The 19,613-nt window shown below is 45.7% G+C and overlaps 1 protein-coding gene across 1 annotated transcript in view; it reads left to right on the forward strand.

The window, feature by feature from the left end:
- LOC127573790 (glycine receptor subunit alpha-4-like) overlaps positions 1–19,613 on the forward strand; it is an 82,316-nt gene that overhangs the window by 51,251 nt on the left and 11,452 nt on the right. Inside the window, exons 2-5 of the mRNA XM_052022295.1 lie at positions 6,000–6,184; positions 11,908–12,115; positions 17,106–17,173; positions 17,558–17,781. Coding sequence (XP_051878255.1) covers positions 6,000–6,184; positions 11,908–12,115; positions 17,106–17,173; positions 17,558–17,781 — 685 coding nt within the window. The remainder of the gene's footprint in view (positions 1–5,999; positions 6,185–11,907; positions 12,116–17,105; positions 17,174–17,557; positions 17,782–19,613) is intronic.

The following is a 19,613-nucleotide window of genomic DNA, read 5'->3' on the forward strand; positions in this document are numbered from 1 at the left end:
CTCCATAGATGCTGCCTGATCTGCTGAGTTCCTCCAGCACTTTGTGTGTGTTGCTCCAGATTCCAGCATCTGCAGAATCTCTTGTGTCTCCATGCTTTCCAAGGTGTTCTGTTATTACAACTTTCACTGTAGGTTCCAGCATTTCCCTACTACTGACGTCAGGTTAACAGGTTGGCAGATCCCCATTTCCTCTCATCCTTCTGTTTTAAAAAGTGGCATCACATCTGTTACCTGCCTATCCACAGAACAATTCCAGAATCCATAGATCCCTGGAAGATGACAACCACAGCATCCACCAAATCCAAAGCCATAAAACAAATTTTTCCTCCAGCAGTTTGATTTTTGCTCCAAATTCCAACGTCTCTTGTGTCTCCATCTCTTAAAAACAACCTCCTTCAAAACTCTGGGACATGGATCATCAGGTCCTTGGGATTGATCAACCTCCAAGCTCACTGATTTCTCCAGTTCTATTTTTTGTCTAATACTTAGTTCCTATTTCTCATTGGACTCTTCATTCTCTAACACTTCTGGCAGGTTTTGTGTGTCTTCTTCTGCCAAGACAGGCACATATTAGTTGTTTACTTGCCCTGCCTTTTCTTTATTCCTAGTTGCAACTTCTCTTGCCTCTGATTGCCAGATCCCCCATTGACTTTGCTGGTCTTTTCACCTCCATGTTCCTCCAGAAGCCCTCACAATCCAATTTATGTTTCTCACCAGTGCACATTCATATTTCATCTTGCCTTTCTTTATCAATTTCTTGGTCTTCCTCTGCTGAGTTCCAAAAAGTTCTTAGCTTCCCAGGTGTGTTGGTGTTTCTGGCAACAGTATAAGCCTTTTCCTTTAATTTAACATCACCTTTAATTTGTCTTGTCAACCGTGGGTGAATCACTTTTCCTTTTGGGCTTTGGTGCTCTGAAGGAATGTTTTTCAACTTACGGGATGTTCCTGGAAATCCACACAAAGCAACACTAGGAAACCCAGTGATACTGGACCTCAGTGAATGAGAGGCTGGGAGATGTAGAAACTCTCATTACACTTAAACATACCGGGCTGTGTACTAAAGGAGCCATCACCAACAGAGCTGCTGACCCAGTGCTGGATGGTGGGGTTAGACTGGGGAGCATTTCTCCAACCAGCATGGACACAATGGGCTGAACAGTCTCCTTCTGTGTTGTAGATTTTCACTGAATCCATGATCGAAAATGCACCCTATTCTGCTTTTTAAAGTCTATAGCTTGGTACCTACACCCACCACCCCCTCATTAGTTTTGTTTTACAAGGGCTCCCTGATGTCACACTCAGTCAAGTGATGCCTTCTTGTCAAGGGCAGTCACTCTCACTTCACATCTTGAACTCAGCTCTCTGGTCCATGATTAGACCAAGGCTGCAATGGCTTCTGGAGTTGAATGTTCCTAATGAAACCCAAATTAAGCCTCGGTGAGCAGGTTATCGGTGAGAAGGGGTCACTAACTATCATTGCCCATCTCTTTACTGATGACTGAAGGCAGACTGATCATAGTCGGGAAGATGCCAGGCCTGTAACTTTACTGGAAAAGCTTGACCAAGGGGGTGGAAAGTTCTAAAGTGCAGGTCTTAGGTGGCACAACTACAGGATAATAGTCAATAGAAGCAGGAGGAGGACATTCAGCCCCTTGTTCCTGCTCTCCCTTTCAATAGGATCATGGTTGATCTGCACAACTTTCCTACACCGACCCCATATCCCTTGGTACCCTTAATATCCAACCAGAGGTTTATTTTTAAGTTTCCAACTCCAATATTCATTTGAACTTTTCAAACAGTTCTCCCTGTCCACAGTCCCATCTTTCTGGAGTTTGAACCATTTATCGTTAACTCATTTAAGTGTACAAAATTTGTATGAGGCACGAGAGGATGAATGCTGGGTTAATGTTCCCCTGGCTGGGCTGTTCTAGAACCAGGAGTCACTGCCTCAAAATAAGGGGTTATGATTCAGGATTGAGATGGGAAGAAATTTCCTCTTCAGAGGGTGATGAATATTTGCAACTCTTTATCCAAGAAGACTGTGTAGGCTGAAGTCATTGAATTTATTTAAGACAGAAACTGACAGATTTTTATATATTAAAGGAATCAAAGAACATGGGGTCAGTGCATGAGAGAGGTGCTGAGGTAAAGGTAACAGGGATAATCCAGGAAATTACATGAGAGTGAGCCTTATATCGCCGGTAGGGAAATCATTAGAGAAGACTCTTAGGGACAGGATTTACACACATTTGGAAAAACATGGACTTAATAGGGATAATCAGCATGGCTTTGTGTGGGGTAAGTCCTGTTTAACAAACTTGATTGAACTTTTTGAGGAAGTGACGAAAATGATGGATGAGGGTAGGACATGGACTTTGCATTTGACAAAGTCCCTCATGGTCGGTTGGTCCAGAAGATTAAGTCACATGGTGAGTTGGTGATTAGATACAAAATTGGTTTATTCATAGTGATTGCAGCTGAATTTTGTTTTCTTCTTGTGGATCAGCTCCTCCAGTGATACTGAAGTGTTATTGAAAAGGGTTAACAAATAAAAGGCCTTCAAGAAACTCAAAACTAGATCAGCTCTTCAAATCTTTCCAAAACTCTTTTAAATCCCAGGTGCCTTCAGAAGAACTTGGAGGGTCTCCCTTTGAGGAACCAAAAGGCTGCTGAAGAGCCCTGTTTAAAATAAAAATCTTTCCCTCCTGAAACAAATTAAAGATTTCCATGCGTAAACAGTGCCCATCATTAACACAAGAGCACAAGAAAGTAGGAGCAGTAGTAGGTCACTCAGCCTCTCAATATGATCATGACTGATCCACCCCAAGCCTCATCTCCTCCTCTGTCCCAGTTCCCATTATCCCTCAATTCCCCAATCTTTTAAAAATTTATCTGCTTCCTCTTTAAATACCCCCAGTAATCCAGCCTCCACAACCCTTCTGAGGTAGAGAATTCCAAAGATCCAACACCCTCTTGGAGGAGAAACTCTTCCACATAAAGGCTAATCTATAAGCCTGTAGATCAGGTGTCGTGAAGTGGAATAGGTTTTAGCAAGAAGTGTATTGCTCAAAGCCAAACATTAAGAGATGCATTATACAGCATTAGTATCTTCAAACTTAAGAGGCTTAAATGAGGGCAGGTAGCATGAAAACTGGTTTGAATTCCTTTGAGGGTGGAAGTCTGAAGGAATGAGCTGATTGAGGTGTCTGAAAGGTTAATAGGACTCAACAAAGGGAGAATTTATTCTCTCTGGCAGAGAATCGAGAATCAGGAGCATGATTGTAAAATTGCATCTGTCTGCACAAAATTAGAAAGCTCTTTTTGCCTGTAATAGAAACCTGGAATGTTCTCCCCCAAAAAGCTATGTAAGCTTGGGACAAGGGTAAAGGATTTTTCTTTTAACAAGCATAGAGTATGAGATCTGGAGCTGAGGTGGGTAATTTGATTAAGGGTCTCAATGATCAAGAACAACAACTTATGCGACAAACAATCTGCTGGAGGAACTCAGCAGGTCAAGCAGCATCTGTGGGGGGAAGGGAATTGTTGACATGTCAGGGAACCCTGCATCAGAACCCTATATGGTGTTTTCTCACAGCAAATCCTCCCAAGGCGTTTCACAGAAACAGCATCAAAATCATTGATACCAAGCCTCATGAGGTCAACCAAAAGCTTGATCAATGGGTTGATTTTTAAGGCACGTTGCAAAGAGAGGTGGAGGGGTTTAGGAAGGAATTTCTGGGCTTAGTATTCTGTAGACGGAGGCATGGTCAACATTCATGGAGCAATTAGAACAGTGGACTGAGGGAGTTCAAGATGGAGGAGTGTAGGTTGGTTGGAAGGTCATTAGGCTGGAGGAGACGCCAGAGGAATGAGGTCACAGTGATTTTTGAAATGGATGAGAATTTTAACTTAGACTTTCCTCTATCCAAGAGCTATGTATCAGAAGGCAAGAGGGTGACAGGATCAATTGTGACTTAGAGTAAGGGAAACAGAGGTTTAGAGGATTCAGCCTGTGTTAAGGAGAGAGTGAATTCAGCCCGCTTTAAGGAGGGAGCATTAGGATGAGGTAGTGATGGTGCAGGTATGGACATGGAAATTTATCTTGGAGTCAACTGTATTAAATGTGAACAGTCTGGGACTGCCTCGGACAGTTATTGGGAAATGGATGATTTGTTGCTGGGGCACAACATTGTGATGGTGACAAATAACTAAGCCCTCAGTGTCTCTGACACTCAATTCCTCATTGAAAACCCAGTGTCAGACACATTAGGGAATGTGGAGAGGTGGAAAACAGTGTGGTCAAATTGTCTTGGGTCTCACCAGAGGTGTCTTTGAAGAATCCTGCTAAGGGATAGGTGGCACAGTGGTGCAGTGGTGCAGAGTCACTGAATCACAGCTCCGGAGACTTGGGTTCAATCCTGACCTCAGGTGCTGTCTGTGTGGAGTTTGCACGTTCTCCCTGTGACTGTGGATTTCCTCCGGGTGCTCCAGTTTCCTCGAACATCTCAAAATTGGGCAGGTTGGTATGTTAATTGCCTCTGGTGTATGTGAGGGGTAGAATCTGGGGGAGCTGATGCAAATGTGGGGAGAGGAGAGTAAGTGTAGGATTAATGAGAAAATTGAGTGAATGATGGCAAACTCTCCACCACAGAAGGATATGGAGGCCAAGATGCTGGATATATTTAAGAAGGACATAGAGAGAGATCCAGACACTAAAAGTCATATAAGGGTATGAGGAAAGAGCTGGAATATGGTGTTGAGAAGGAGGATCATATTTCAGGCTCCAAAGGCTAAATGTTAACCCCTGCTTCATTTTTTCTGTTTCTTTGTTACCAGAATGGTTCCAGGCAAGAGGAACTTTGGCTGTTAGTTTAGACTGGAGAAGCTGGGATCATTCTCCTCAGAGCAAAGGAGGCATAGGAGAGATTTGATGGAGGGGGATGAGATCACCTTGGGTTTGACAGGTTCAGAGGGATCAACAGAGTGAAGCTGTTCCAATCAGGCAGCTCAGGGTGAAAGAGAGATCCTGGGAGAATTGTTTTATGCAATGGTTGTAATACTGAACCTGAAACCTGTAAAGGGGGGGGGGGGGGGGAACAGGGCAATGGGAAGAGTCAGATTGGGTTTTCACAGGGAATTGGATTGGCACTAGCAGGAGAGTTATTTGCAGGGTCGTGGGGAAACAGTGGGTCTGAATGGACATGATGGACCAAATAGCCGTTCACAACGATGTAACATTTTTAAAATCATATAGAGCTGCTGCCCTCCGAGTCCACACCAACATTAACTACCTATTTACTAATCGCGTTTTTCATTCTCCCCACATTCCCATCAACTCCCCGCCACCTCCACAGATTCTACCACTCACCCACACACTAGGGGCAATTTACAGTGGCCAATTAACCCACCGACCCGCACGTCTTTAGGGACGTGGGAGGAAACTGGAGCACTCGAGGGAAACCCACATGACCTTAGGGAAGACGTGCAACCTCCAGACGGACAGTACCCTAGGTCAGGATTGAACCCGTGTCTCTGGTCCGGTGAGGTACCGGTTATAAACGTTGCACCACTCTGCCACTCTCGATATGAGCGGGATTTATGAGGTTAAATCTGAACTTTGGTGGGGCAGGGAAACCACTTGCTCTCTCTGGGAGCGGGGAAGGCCCTACAACATCTCCTTGGTATGCTGGCTTTTATTTGTCCCTCAAAGAGGAAGATGTTCTGGTGCTGTCTGTGGGAATTCACTGTGTGCAGACCGGTAGCCACCTTTCCTACCTTAAAGCATTTCATCGGCTGTCAATCTCCCGCGGCAGTCCCCGACTCAGGATAAATGCAAGTCTTATTCTCAGTTTGGTTATGTTGTTCCTGTGATCAGTCGGAGGAGGAGACCTCACTGCAACAAGTCTGGCGCTGAAAAGGTTATCTCTCTCTCAGTCCCTCCCTCTCCCCTCTTCCCTGGGCGTGTGGCTCTGTGCTGACTTTCTCGCTCTCTCTGACAGCATTGCCTAACCGGCGGAGTAAATCCATCAAGTGCCTGAACAAACTGGGAACAGCGGCTCCTGCCCGTCCCCTCTCTCCCACTCTGTACCGAGGTGAGGGCTCCGGGACAGGCGGCAGGGGCGTCTGGACAAGACTCCATGTCCGGGCGAAAGGACCGGCCGAGGCGAAGGCATGGAGCGACTGGGTATTAGGGTTCTGAGCACCACGATTTTCCTCTGTTTCTTGGTAGCAAACGGTGGCGTCATGTAAGTGTTTCAGGACTCTGGACAGCGGCAAGGGAGGGAATTGAACTGTTTCATACAAAGTTTAATTGAAAATACTTAACCGTTGATTTAGCGTCAGCTAATGCTGGGTTACAATATCAACCAATGTTCTTAAAAACAAAGAGAGGCGTGGAGCAGTCTATTCCATTATTATTCCAGCTGATTTATTCCGGACCGCGGAGCGCGAAGCGTGTGTGGAGACTCCTGTCTCAGTTTGCCCAGGAGAAGAAAGTTACCTGGTCCCAGACCACCGACCAGTGCCTAGGAGAGGCTCCCTCTGGCCCCTGTCTGTCCCCATTGCACTCTCCCATTATGGCTGGACGATGTATATATCATCTCTAAATAGCAACACTGGACAGAGATTTATGTATTCTGCTGCCCAATCATAGGTTTAAATCTTCATAATGTAGTCAGACACCTCATTAATGTAGAGACAAAAAATCCCAACAGTTCATAGTGAAATCCAGTGGCATTGTACAGAGTGTATGCAAATGTTCCCATGCACAGGAATCCAGGAACATTGTGCAGTTTGCATGGAGAAAAGTATGTACAACTAGGATATTATACATTTCATGTACCATGGTCCCATCTGCAGGAATATTCCCAAGGATATTGTATAATGTGTGGACAGTGAATGTAGACCCAACATCTATGGATATCACATAACTGTGCTATATATGGGAACCTAGGGATAGTGTACTTCCTATGTGAAACAATCCAAATGCAAAAATCAATGCAACTTGCATTTTTTCAGCACCTTTAGTGCAATATGAACAAAGCAACAGCATTTCTGTGGAACATCATCCAGCAAGAGCCGGCAACCAGCCATTTTACAAAATATTAGAGCATGGCCAAAAGCTTGCTGAAAGATAAGTGACTTAGGGAACAGTCTGAAGGAAGATAGTGAGGCTGAGAAGCAGACGGTTTATGGGAGGGGAATTGCAAGATTTGTGATCCGGAGGTACTGGGCACAGCTATCCAGAGGTGGATCAGTAAAATCTAGGGGTGTGTGAGAGTCCAGAATGGTGTAGAGGTGACAGAGCATTGTAAAGGCAAGGGTGTAATGCACAGAGAGTGGAAAGACCAGGAAAGAATTTGCAAATGAAATTGTAAATTTGTAAGTGGCATTGCTGTTGTATCAATGACGATATTACCTTGAAGTACTTCATTGGCTTTAGTGGTCACATAGCTGGATAATGTTAGGAAGACCATCAACATATTAAGTGTCACATATCTGCAATGGAGGAGTTACAGGAGCTCTAATGTCTATAGCTCCACCGAGCCACATATGTGCATGTGCAGATTCACACTCAGAATCAGAATCAGGTTTATTATCGCTGACATATGTCATGAAATTTATTGTTTTGCAGCAGCAGTACAGTGCAAGACATAAAAATTACTGCAAGTTACCCAAAATAAATAAATAAATAGATAAATAGTGCGAGAGAGGGATAATGAGGTAGTGTTCATGGGTTGTGCACAGTGATACACGCAGACATGCACACACACATACCTGCACACATACACAAGCACACAAAAGCATTCATGCACAAAAACATTCGGGCACACTCATGGGCATACATGCACACAGTTACGCCCATACACACACAATGCATATATACAAGCATGCGTGCACACACACATATGCACACTCATGCTCACATGCATACATGCACATAGACAATGATACACATGCACACAGACATGCAGTTCTACTCACACAGATATGCACATTCACACACACATATGCACACAGAAACATGCACACCTAAACGCAGGCATGTCAACATATAAGCACGCATATGCATTTTCATAGGTATGAATGCACATCAGACACAAATACACTCATACTCACACACGCAGACACACACACACACACACACACACACATACACACACACACACACACACACACACACACACACACACACACACACACACACACACACACACACACACAGTGAGTAAAATGGAGTCACATAGCAAACTACATGAGACTGACCAAAATGCCATGCGTACAACAAAACATGGCATCTTTGCCCTTCAAGTGAAGATACTATTTGCCATATTTTTCTCATTTCTTCTTATGACACAGAGGGGGAGGCCTGTCAAGGTCAATCCCATTCCCCCACTTATTTCCCTGTGACCTGTTCTCCCCCCACTCCCCAGCCCAGTTCTCCTACCACCCATCCACGCCAGAGGTAATTTGCAGGAGCTAATTAACCCACCAGTCAGAGTTAAGAAAACACACAAATAGAGGAAACCTGAAATTTAACTGAAATAAAACAGAATCAAAAGCAAGCAAATATAAGGACAAGTATTTCTTGAATTGAATGGGAACTGACACAATCTCTAGACTGCGGCCTGCACTCCAAGAGTTCAGTATTGAATTTGCTGCTAATTGCTACGGGAAAACTGAAAACCTCCTGCTTACATTAGTTAACTCTGCACTTGAACCATCCCTCTCTCAGGATCTCTCTCCCCTTTAAGAACCTCCTTAAAACTGAAACTTCTGCTCATCTGCTCCATGATATAACAACCTTCCAGCAGTTAACATTGACGCTATTGTGCAGGGCAAGTTGTCAGAGAATGTTAGATTTTGCAGATATTGACAGAGCAGTGTACTTTAGAGGGAAGGCAGCTGCTTTATTAAAGTGAAACGAAAGTGAAGTCACAGATGTGAGAGCTTCATCAGTCTGTTGGTCCACACGACCTCACACACACACACACACACACACACACACACACACACTCACACACACACACCACACACTCACACACACACCCCCACACACTCACACACACACATACACCCCCCCACACACACACCCCACACACACACACACTCACACACACATACACCACACACTCACACACACCCCCACACACTCACACACACACATACACACCCCCCACACACACTCACACACACACACCCCCACACACTCACACACACAACCCCCCACACACTCACACACACATACACGCGTACACCCCACACACACACCACACACACACCCCACACACACACACCACACACTCACTCACACACACACATACACACACACACTCAGACACACACACCACACAAGCACAGACACTCACATACACCATACACAGTACACATAAATGTGCACACATGCATAAATATAGCCATTAAGCCAGAAAGAATGCAGAGGAAATTTACAAAGGTATTGTCGGGCTCGAAGGACTGAGTTATAGAAAGAGGTTGAACAAATTGGGGCTTTATTCATTGGAGTGTAGGAGAATGGGGGTGATATTACAGAAGTGTATAAGATCATGCGGGGCATAGATAGGATGAAGGTACACCATCTTTTTCCCAGGGTTGAGGAATGAAGAACTGTGCATAGGTTTAAGGTGAGAGAGAAGAGATTTAATAGGAATCTGAGCGAGAACATCTTTATCCAGAGGGTGGTCAATGAGCTGTCAGAGGAAGTGGTTGAGGCAGGTACATTAACAATATTTAAAAGACACTTGGACAGGTACATGGATGGGAAAGGTTTAGGTGGATGTGGGCCAAATATGGGCAAATGGGACTACCTTCGATGGGAATCTTGGTCAGCATGGACCAGTTAGGCCAAAGCGCCTGTTCCCGTGCTGTATGGCTCTATGACTCTATACACACACACACACACACACACACACACACACACTACATATACTCACACATACAATGTGCACACTCATACTCACAGCTGTGCTACACACTCATACACACACATATTCATACACACGTTCATACATACACACCTCAGACACGCATGCCCCTGCACACCCATACACAAACTCATATACACACAGAGAATGGCGTAAAAGGAAAGAGTAGGGGAGGGGAGTGGGGAGATTTTAAGACTTCCAATGGGTTAAAAAATAGCCTTGAGGGAGAGTGGTGAGGGCTAGGGACGTGAGAGACAAGGTGAAAGAGGGTGAGAGGGAGGTGAGGAAAGGTGAGAGGAAGGTGAGGAAAGGTGAGGGGGGATGGAGGGTGAGAGGGAGGGAAGTGGGGGAAAATGAGGAGAAAGGCGAAGGAGGTAGATAAGGGGAGAAGATGGGGAGGGAGGAAAGGGAAAGGGAGGCAAGGACATAGGAGGCGAGGGGAAGGCTGGTGATGGAGAGGGAAGTGAGAAGGAAATGAGGGAGGAGATTAGAGGAGAGATGAGGACAAGAGAAGTGAGGGGAGGTGAGGGGAGAAGTGAGAAGAAGGGAGATGGGAGGGTGGTGAGGGAGGAGGTGAGTGGGCAGGTGAAGAGCTCTGAGGGAGAGTGGTGAAGGGGAGGGAGGAGAGTTCGAGGGAGGTGAGGGAGGGAGGGAGATAAAGGGAGACAGGTGCCGCTCAAGTTCTCCTTTGACCCTGTTAACATTTCAGGTAGAGTTTCAAGTTTTGATGAAAGGTCATCGACCCAAAACATTACCTCTGTTTCTCTCTCAGCCTGATCTCACATTCCCCCTGCACCTTTAGCCCAAAATCTTAAATCAGTGCCCCTCCCCTCCCCATCACCGATCCTTGAACCATCTACAGATTGGAGCAGCTTCTTCCCTCTGGCCTGATCCTAACAAGCCAGGATCTTGTAAATACCAAGGAAGATCCAAGTAAAGTAGAAAGCGGGACAAACCGGACAGTGAGAGTCAACAACAGGGCAGCCCTCAAGGGCTTATCAAAGTTGAGTTTATTGTCATATGCACAAGTACATGTACACACAGGTGCAATGAAAAACTTACTTGCAGCAGCATCACAGGCACATAGCACCATATAAGCAGCATCCACAAGAAAAACATAAATTAAACATAAATTATACGCCATTTTTACAAGAGAAAACACAATTAGAACAAAAAAAAGCAAAGTCCATTTCAGTGCAAAATGATCAGAGTGGTCATAGTGTTGCTAAACTGTAGTGATGATTAGGGTTGTGCCAGTTGTTTCAAGAACCGAATGGTTGAAGGGAAGTAGCTGTCCTTGAACCTGGTGGTGTGGGTCCACATGTTTAGTTTTTTCTGAGGTAAACTCACCACTGATGTTCCCGAGTGCAGTTATTTCCTCACTGCATTTCCTAGGATCTCCCAGGTGACCTGATTTCAACCATGTCCCATTAGGACTAGCTGTGGCCTTGCTTATCAACTGACTTACTATGAACCATTGTCCCATGAGGCTCATGCCAATTCCATCACTCCTGTCCTCTTCCAATTTCTCTCCCACATTCCCCATCAACTCCCCTCACATTCTCACAGTCACCTACATATGAGGTGCAATTTATCGTTGCCAATTAACCCACTGACCTGCATGTCTTTGAGATGTGGGAGGAAACCGGAGCACCCAGGGAAAACCCACACAGTCACAGGGAGAACATGCAATTGCCACACAGTCAGCATCAGAGGTCAGGATTGAACCTGGGTCGTTGGCACTGTGAGGCAGCTGGTCTACCCGCTGCACCACTCTGCCTCCCCTGAGCCTCAGAGAGAGGTAACCTGCGATATTTCCTGTTCACTGTGGCTTTTCCATTGATGGTCCTGCCATGAATCTCATATAATAGACTTCATTACACCATTGCATTGCTTCTCACATACTAGGGCTGAAAGAAGTAAGGACAGCTTAATGACAATGGCTCTTGAACTGATTCCCATCCAGGGGACAGGGGAGGGGCCATTCTCAAGAGGAGAAAGCTTCATCACCAAGCATTCAGTCTCAACTCCCTTTCCACTTCGCAGGCCAGCATCATCAAAGGAAGCTGAGAGAAAAAACCCCGCTTCTACACCACTGTCACCATCTGATTTCCTCGACAAACTCATGGGGAAGACCTCAGGCTATGATGCACGCATCCGACCAAATTTTAAAGGTACAGATCTTGCGTCCTTCTATACTGCAATCCTTCCCATCTCTGGTTGTGCTGAGAGTGCTCTGGGGTTCCTTACTCTCCAGCCGTCCTCCTACAGCTCCGCTCAGACTGTCTCTGAGTCTCCAGAGAGGGCCATTCAGCCCATCCCTGCTCTGCTGAGCACAGTGACAAAGATGGCCACATGGATCTTTGCCGAGCTTTGTGAACCCAGAAACAGATTTTCCCATTTTGGGAATGGTTCCATTCAGGTGCTGGGGAGCCCAAGTGAAATATTTACCCCTCGAGAGAGGTGCTGTTGGTCAAGTCGTTTCCTGAATGGAAAAGGTAAGAAGGCAGAGGTCCTGACACTGCCCTGAGCTACGGATGAGGCTCAGCCCCTCCAGTGAGAGAGGAGAGGGAGACAGTTAAGTACCTGCTCTTGTAATGCAGATGGGGAGGTGAACAAGAACACAAGAACAGGAGCAGGAGCAGGACACCAGGACCCTCAAGGCTACACAACCATTCAATATGATCACGGCTCACCTATGCTGGCCTCAACCCACTAGGGTGGAGAGGGGAGTGTTGATTGGGATTTGGGAGGCTGGGCAGCAAGTAGGTATCTGCTCCAATGAGGATTCCAGGGAAGGTGTGACCTTACTCATGGAATCTGGTCATTCAGGGAAAGAACAGAAGACATTCTTCTCACAGAGTCATTGGAAAGTGAACCTTCAGTCCCTGGAGGTCAATTCAAGGCCAAAGTGGATGGGCTTTAGCTGAGGGGATGAGGGTCGGTGTGGACAAATGAGGCTTCACTATGGTCTAATGAAAGGGTGGGTCAGGCTTGAGAGGCCAAGAGGTCTCCTGTTTTCTCATGGAATCAGAACACTTACAACATCAGGAGGCTGTGGGTGATGGTCAGTGAAGAGAAACATCCGACCCCACCCTCCAGTGCTGGTCCCTTCGGCCAGTGAGATTGTCACATGCTGATTGCAAATGTTCTCCTGAGTGTGATTTAGGAAATCTGTATCTTCTGTGCCTTTGACACTGACTGTGCCCCAGGTAGAACTTGGGTCAAAATCAAAGTTGAGTTTATTGTCATATGCACAAGTACATGTATGCACAGCTGCAAAGAAAAATTTACTTGCAGCAACATCACAGGGACATAGCATCAGATAAGTAGCATTCACAAGGAAAACATAAATTAAACATAAATTATACACTATTTTTACAAGAAAGAACATAATTAGAACAAAAAAATGAAGTCCATTTTAGTGCAAAGTGATTAAAGTGATTGAAATCTCTCATTGTGACTGCCCTGGTACTTTGGCATGTCAGAATTGTTCTTACAATTTTATCCTTTTCCTTGGGTTGTTGGAGGTCTGTAATACTTCCAAAGTGTAATTGCTCCTTTTTTGTTCTATATTTCAACCCATAGAGTCTCAGTTGTTTATCCCTCTGACATATCACCCTTTCCACAGCTGTGATTCTATATTTAACCAATAATGCCACACACCGCAACCTTTATCAGCCCCCCTTGATCTTGCCTAAAAGCTTATAACCAGGAACGTTAAGCTTCCAGACCCTGCCACCCTTTAACCATTGATTTCATTTGTCCATCAGTGCCTTCATCTGCCCAATTCACTAAAATTCTACCATTCAGGTTTATAACATCAAACACAGCTAGATATTTTTTGTCTGTTTTATAACTAATCTTTTCATTGTTTTTCAAACTCTCTACTAAAATTTCTGCCTTCCATTTCCAGTTCTGACTTTCTCTCTTTTGAATCTTTGCCCAGCTTCTCACCTCTTCTGCTGAGTTGGTTAAAACCTCCCAACAGCAGTGGACAACCTGCCCACTAGGAGATTCATCTTGGTCCTGTCTGGAGCTGGTAGAGGTTGTACCTTACTCAGAACCGGTGTCAATCCCTGCGTGATGCATCTAACATATTAAATGGGGCATATTCCTTCCTTGCGGGACAGGTTCAAGGGAGATAATGGCCCCTGTTTCTATGAAACAGGCTCAAGTAGCTGAATGCCCTCTTCCACTCCCAAGAGCTTACGACAGGTCTGAGAAGGTGACTCACCTCCTCCTCTTCTGATACATCTCTGTGTGGAATTAAAGGAGGATGGCTATGGCTAATGGAGACTGATCATCTCACTCAGAACTCAGCTGCAGGAGTTCCTCAGGGTGGTGACCCAGACACAACAGTCTGCAACCACATCATCCTTGAGATTCCCCCAAGAGAAGCGGGCACATTTGTGGCGACTCAGCCATTTGTAACTCCTCACATCATGAACCAGTCCATACCTGCTATAACTCCAGAGCCACAACAGTGCTAAACAACAACGTTCTGCAACAACAGGACTTTGCCACCCCTCTCTGGCCCTCTTACTCAGTAAGCTCAAGTGAGTGGTTGAATGTCCCTGTCCTTGTCCTTCTCCTTTTACAATAGATCAAAGAATGTTGACTGGGCCCCTGTTCCTTCCACAGTTAATCATCGATAAATATTCCAGAGGCCAGGAACCAGAACAATGGTGGGCTGTGGATATCAATGAGAGGTTTGGTTATAAAGCCAGCAATCACAGATGAATCAAAGGTTGGATCAATTGAGTTGGAGAATAGGAAGGGGGTTTCATGGATGGATGGTGTGTTGTGATGATGTTACTGGACCAGTGATGTGATCTGGACTGTTCCTATAGTGCTGGTATGTTCTGGAGCAGTGAGTGGGTGGAAGGAATTGTGTGAACGCAGTTGAGGGAAATGTATGGAGTTAACCGGCCCCTTTTCACATTGACATCTCCAGCTGTGTTAAACTACCACCGGCAACATTTTCAGATTCCTCTAAACACATATTATTGCATTCTTTGTTGCCAAGGGTAGACTTGGAGAGCAGCACCAGATGTTGAAGCTAGCCCACCAAACGTGAACATTGTAAGGGATTTCATGTGTTCCAGGAAGAGCAGGTCCTGAAACAACACAGCAAAACCACCTAGCCAGCCACATGCTTTGGTGCGCACTAGTCACCATAACACAACACTGGAGGCAGAGTCTGCACATCCCACATTAGCCTCAGGACCCACAGAGCAAGAGTGGAAGCAGTTCACCCTCCATCCTGAGGGACTGCCCATGGAAAGAAAGGGTAACCAGTCACTGGGACAACTCAGGTGACTTCATATGGCAATAAAAGCAGAAAATGCTGGAAACACTCAGCAGGCCAGGCAGCATCAGAGAAAAGGGAAGCAGTTAATCTTTCAATTCTCTGACCCTGCACCACTTGGTTCTGATGACGAATTCCAGACCTGAAACGTTAACTGTTTCTCTCCCCACAGGTGCTGCCTGAACTGCTGAGTGTTTCCAGCATTTTCTGCTTTTCATTTCAGATTTCCATTGCCTGCAGTTTTATTTCATTGACTTCAAATGGTACTTTATTAATTTGGCAAGGGGTTCTCATGTCCATACTCTCTGGTGACACAAAGTAAGGAGTTGTTTGGAACTCACTTCTGCAAATATTAAGTCAATAGTTAAATTTTAATCTGAGATTGATTGACTTTAGAGTCATACAGCACAGAAACAGGACCTTCGACCCACTGAGTTCACAATAACCATTAAACATCCATTTACACTCACCCTACATTAATCACATTTTCATTCTAAGGTAATAAAGGATATGGGGAAATGGTGGGTGGGAGGCTGAATAAGATCAGGCGTGATATTGAAGGTGGAACTTGCTCAAAGGGTTAACTAGCTTGCTCCAGTTCTTATGGTCCTACATCTGTGAGCACGTGACTGAGGGGGTTGAAAGGAAACTGGCTGTTGCTTTCATGAAGCATCATATAATAGTTAAATTAGTAAAATGGAAATTTGACAGATTAAAGGGATGGTTGCTATGTGAATAATGAATTTGAGCTGAAGGAAAACCTTGAGTAAATGTTCGCATTTCCGACTGCAAGGAAGTGTGCAATGGTGTCCTCTGGAGATTTTATTATAACCACTGATCTTTTCATATACATGAATGATGTCGATTTAAGTATAATGGAGATAATAAGTTTGCACATTCAAAAAGTTAGCCAACAGTGAGGAAGACAGTAACAGACATTAGAGGACATGAATCAATCAGGAATACCAGCATGTTCTTAGTGAAAGAACTTTCATGCAGAGAAGTGGCAGACTGTGCATTGTGGGAGGATGAACAGAAGGAGGCAAAGTAAGCTGATAGATTGTAGGCTGGTATAGGAACAGAGGCACCCAGGGTGTACAGGCACACATCCTCCAAGTGGCAGAATGTCAATGCTGTAAAAAGGCACATGGGAGGGAGCAGAAACTCAGGGTCCTTTATAAGTCATGATTTGGCCTTAGCTGGAGTATAGTGTTTGCTTTGGGCACCACATTTTCAGAAGGTTTAGAGGGACCACAGTCAGAAGTTCCAATGTGTTTCCATGAGTAAATAATGGAAAGGGTCGATGAAGTTCCACATAACTGTTTAATTAAATAGAAGCCCATGGGTTCAATGGTAAAGCGGTGGTGTGGACACATAACTAGCATCAGCAGTGAGGAGCCAGTTACAAAGAGAGACTGGGGAAGGTGTGCGGAGGGGACACTGCAGGTGGTCAACTTGATGAGGAATTCTGATAGAGTCAGCTGGGGGGGATTGTTTCCACCAGCTGGGATGTCATCACCAGCACAAACTGGTTTAAGAGTCAGGGAGACAATGAGGAGCACTTACCAAGCGGAACCTCTTTCAACCTAGAATGTACAGCCTGAAAGAAGATTTGAAGTCGATTGTTAACAGGATTTAAAAGGATTCGTGAAGGAGAAATGTTTATGAGCTAACTTAATTGGCAAGTTCTTTTAAAGGTCTCTCTCTCTCTCTCTCTCTCTCTCTCTCTCCTCTCTCTCCTCTCTCTCTCCCTCCTGTCTGTTTCTCACCATATCTCTCTCCCTTTCCCTCCCTGTCACACACATACCTACCCCCTCCCTCATTCTCCCACCTATCATTATTTTGTTTTTCAGGTCCACCAGTGAACGTCACCTGCAATATTTTCATCAACAGTTTCAGCTCTGTGACAGAAACCACCATGGTAAGCACTGATCCATCAACTCCCCCCTGATTTTACCCCTCACCCACACACCAGGGGCAATTTACAGTGGCCAATTGACCCACCAACCCACATGTCTTTGGGGTGTGGGAGGAAACTGGAGCACCCGGGGGAAACATATGCAAGGAAAACGTGTAAACCCCAAACAGACAACCTCGGAGGTCAGGATCGAACCTGGGTCCCTGGTGCTGTGAGGCAGTGTCTCTACCTGCTGTGCCACTGTGCTGCTCAATTTATTTGGGCAATAAGTGCTGGCCTTGCCATAATCCCCACATCCTGTGAAAGGAACGAAATAAATGGAACTGAGACGTTGAAAGTTTTTAAGTCTATAACTCATTTGATATAACGGCTAATTGCTTCCCACAGGATTACAGGCTCAATGTGTTCCTACGGCAACAGTGGAACGACCCCCGTCTTGCGTACAGTGAGTATCCCGATGACTCCCTTGATCTTGATCCCTCAATGCTAGACTCCATCTGGAAGCCTGACCTGTTCTTTGCCAATGAGAAAGGAGCCAACTTCCATGAGGTGACAACAGACAACAAGTTACTGCGCATCTTTAAGAACGGCAATGTCTTGTACAGCATCAGGTGAGGGCAGCTGATTTACACAGATACTGGATAAATGTGGGATAGTGGAGCAAAACTGAGAACGTTTGCCTTACAGCTGAGGAGGTTAATGGAAAATTCAGTAGAATGTCCAAACATGTGGAGTTTTGATACAATAAATAGTAGAGGGAGTGTTACTTTATACCTGCCCTGTGTCTGAGATTGTTGGATGGGGTAACGTACAGGGAGCTTTCCTCTGATTCTAACCTGTGCTGTCCCTACTTTGGGAGTGTGTGGTAGGATGGTGTAGGGGAACTTTACTCTGGAATAATCATACCTGCCCTGGAACTCTTTGATCAGGAGGTGCAGAGGGAGCTTTACTTTTTATCTGATGAGCTGTACCATGTTGCAAGAGTATGATGGGATAATGGAGAAGGAATATGCCCTCTACCAACTCTGTGTTGCATCGTTGGAAGTGCTGTCCTAATGTTAAACAGGTGCCTTACCCTCTTGTTCAAATGGACACTAATGCATATAGTTGTCCTGGTGAAAGCCACTATGATACTGAAGGAACTCAGCTGGCCAGGCAGCATCCGTGGAGAAAAGCAGGCGGTCAACGTTTCGAATTAGGACTCTTCTTCAGGACTGAAGATAGGAGAAGGGGAAGCCCAATATATAGGAGGAAAAAGCAGAGCAGTGACGGTGAAAAGAAGGGAGGTGGGGTGGGCACAAGGTGGTGATAGGTAAATGCAAGGTAAGAGATAGTGATAGGCAGGTGCAGGGGAGGAGGGGAGAGCAGATCCACCGGGGGATGGGTCTAAGATAAAGAGGAAAAAATGAGTAGAAAAAAGAGAGATAGCCTAGGAAAGCGGAGAAAAGAAGAGGCATGGCTGGGTGCAGTGGCAGGGTGGGGGGGAGAAGAGGTTGTGGGGATTACTTAAAGTGGGAGAATTCAATATTCATGCCGTTAGGCTGCAAGGTTCCAAGACAGAAAATGAGGTGCTGTTCCGCCAGTTTGCGCTTGGACTTCTCCTGGCAGTGGAGGAGGCCGAGGACTGCCATATCTGCGATGGAGTGGGAGGGGGAGTTGAAGTGGGAGATGTAGATCGCAGCTACGGACAGAGCACAGGTGTTCTGCAAAACAGTCATCTAGTCTACGTTTGGTCTCGCCAATGTAGAGGAGGCCACACTCGGAGCACCAAATGCAATAAATGATATTAAGGGAGGTGCAGGTTAATCCCTGTCTCACCTGAAAGGACTGTTTGGGTCCCTGGATGGAAGTGATGGAGGTGGTGTAGGGGCAGATGTTGCACCTATGGCAGAGGCAGTGGAAAGTCCCCGGGGTGGGAGCGGGATGGGTGGGGAGGGATGAATGATCTAAGGAGTTGCAGAGAGAGTGGTCCACGCGAAAGGCAGAAAGGGGAAGATATGCTTGGTGGTGGGGTCCTGTTGGAGATGGCAGAAGTGGCGGAGAATGACATGTTGGATACGTAGGCTGGTGAGGACAAAAGGGACCCTTTCCCTGTTAGGTCTGGGAGGGGTGGTGGTGAGGGCAGAGGTGCAGTAAATGGCAGAGATGCAGGTGCGAGCTCTCTCGACCACAGTAAGGGGAAGGCATAGTCAGTAAAGAAGTTGGACATCTCGGATGTCCTGGAGTGGAAAGCCTCATCACAGGAGCAGATGTGGCAGAGGCGGAGAAATTGAGAAAAATGGATAACGTCCTTGCAAGAGACATAGTGGGAGGAGCTGTAATTGAGGTAGCTGTGGGGGTCAGTGGGTTTGCAGAAGATGTCAGTGGATGAGGGATCTCCAGAGATGGAGATGGAAATAACAAGGAAGGACACCTCTCTCTGACACCTCTCTCTCCTTCCTCG

This window comes from Pristis pectinata, chromosome 8 (genome assembly GCF_009764475.1).
Source record: "Pristis pectinata isolate sPriPec2 chromosome 8, sPriPec2.1.pri, whole genome shotgun sequence".
In the NCBI taxonomy this organism is placed as follows: Eukaryota; Metazoa; Chordata; class Chondrichthyes; order Rhinopristiformes; family Pristidae; genus Pristis; species Pristis pectinata.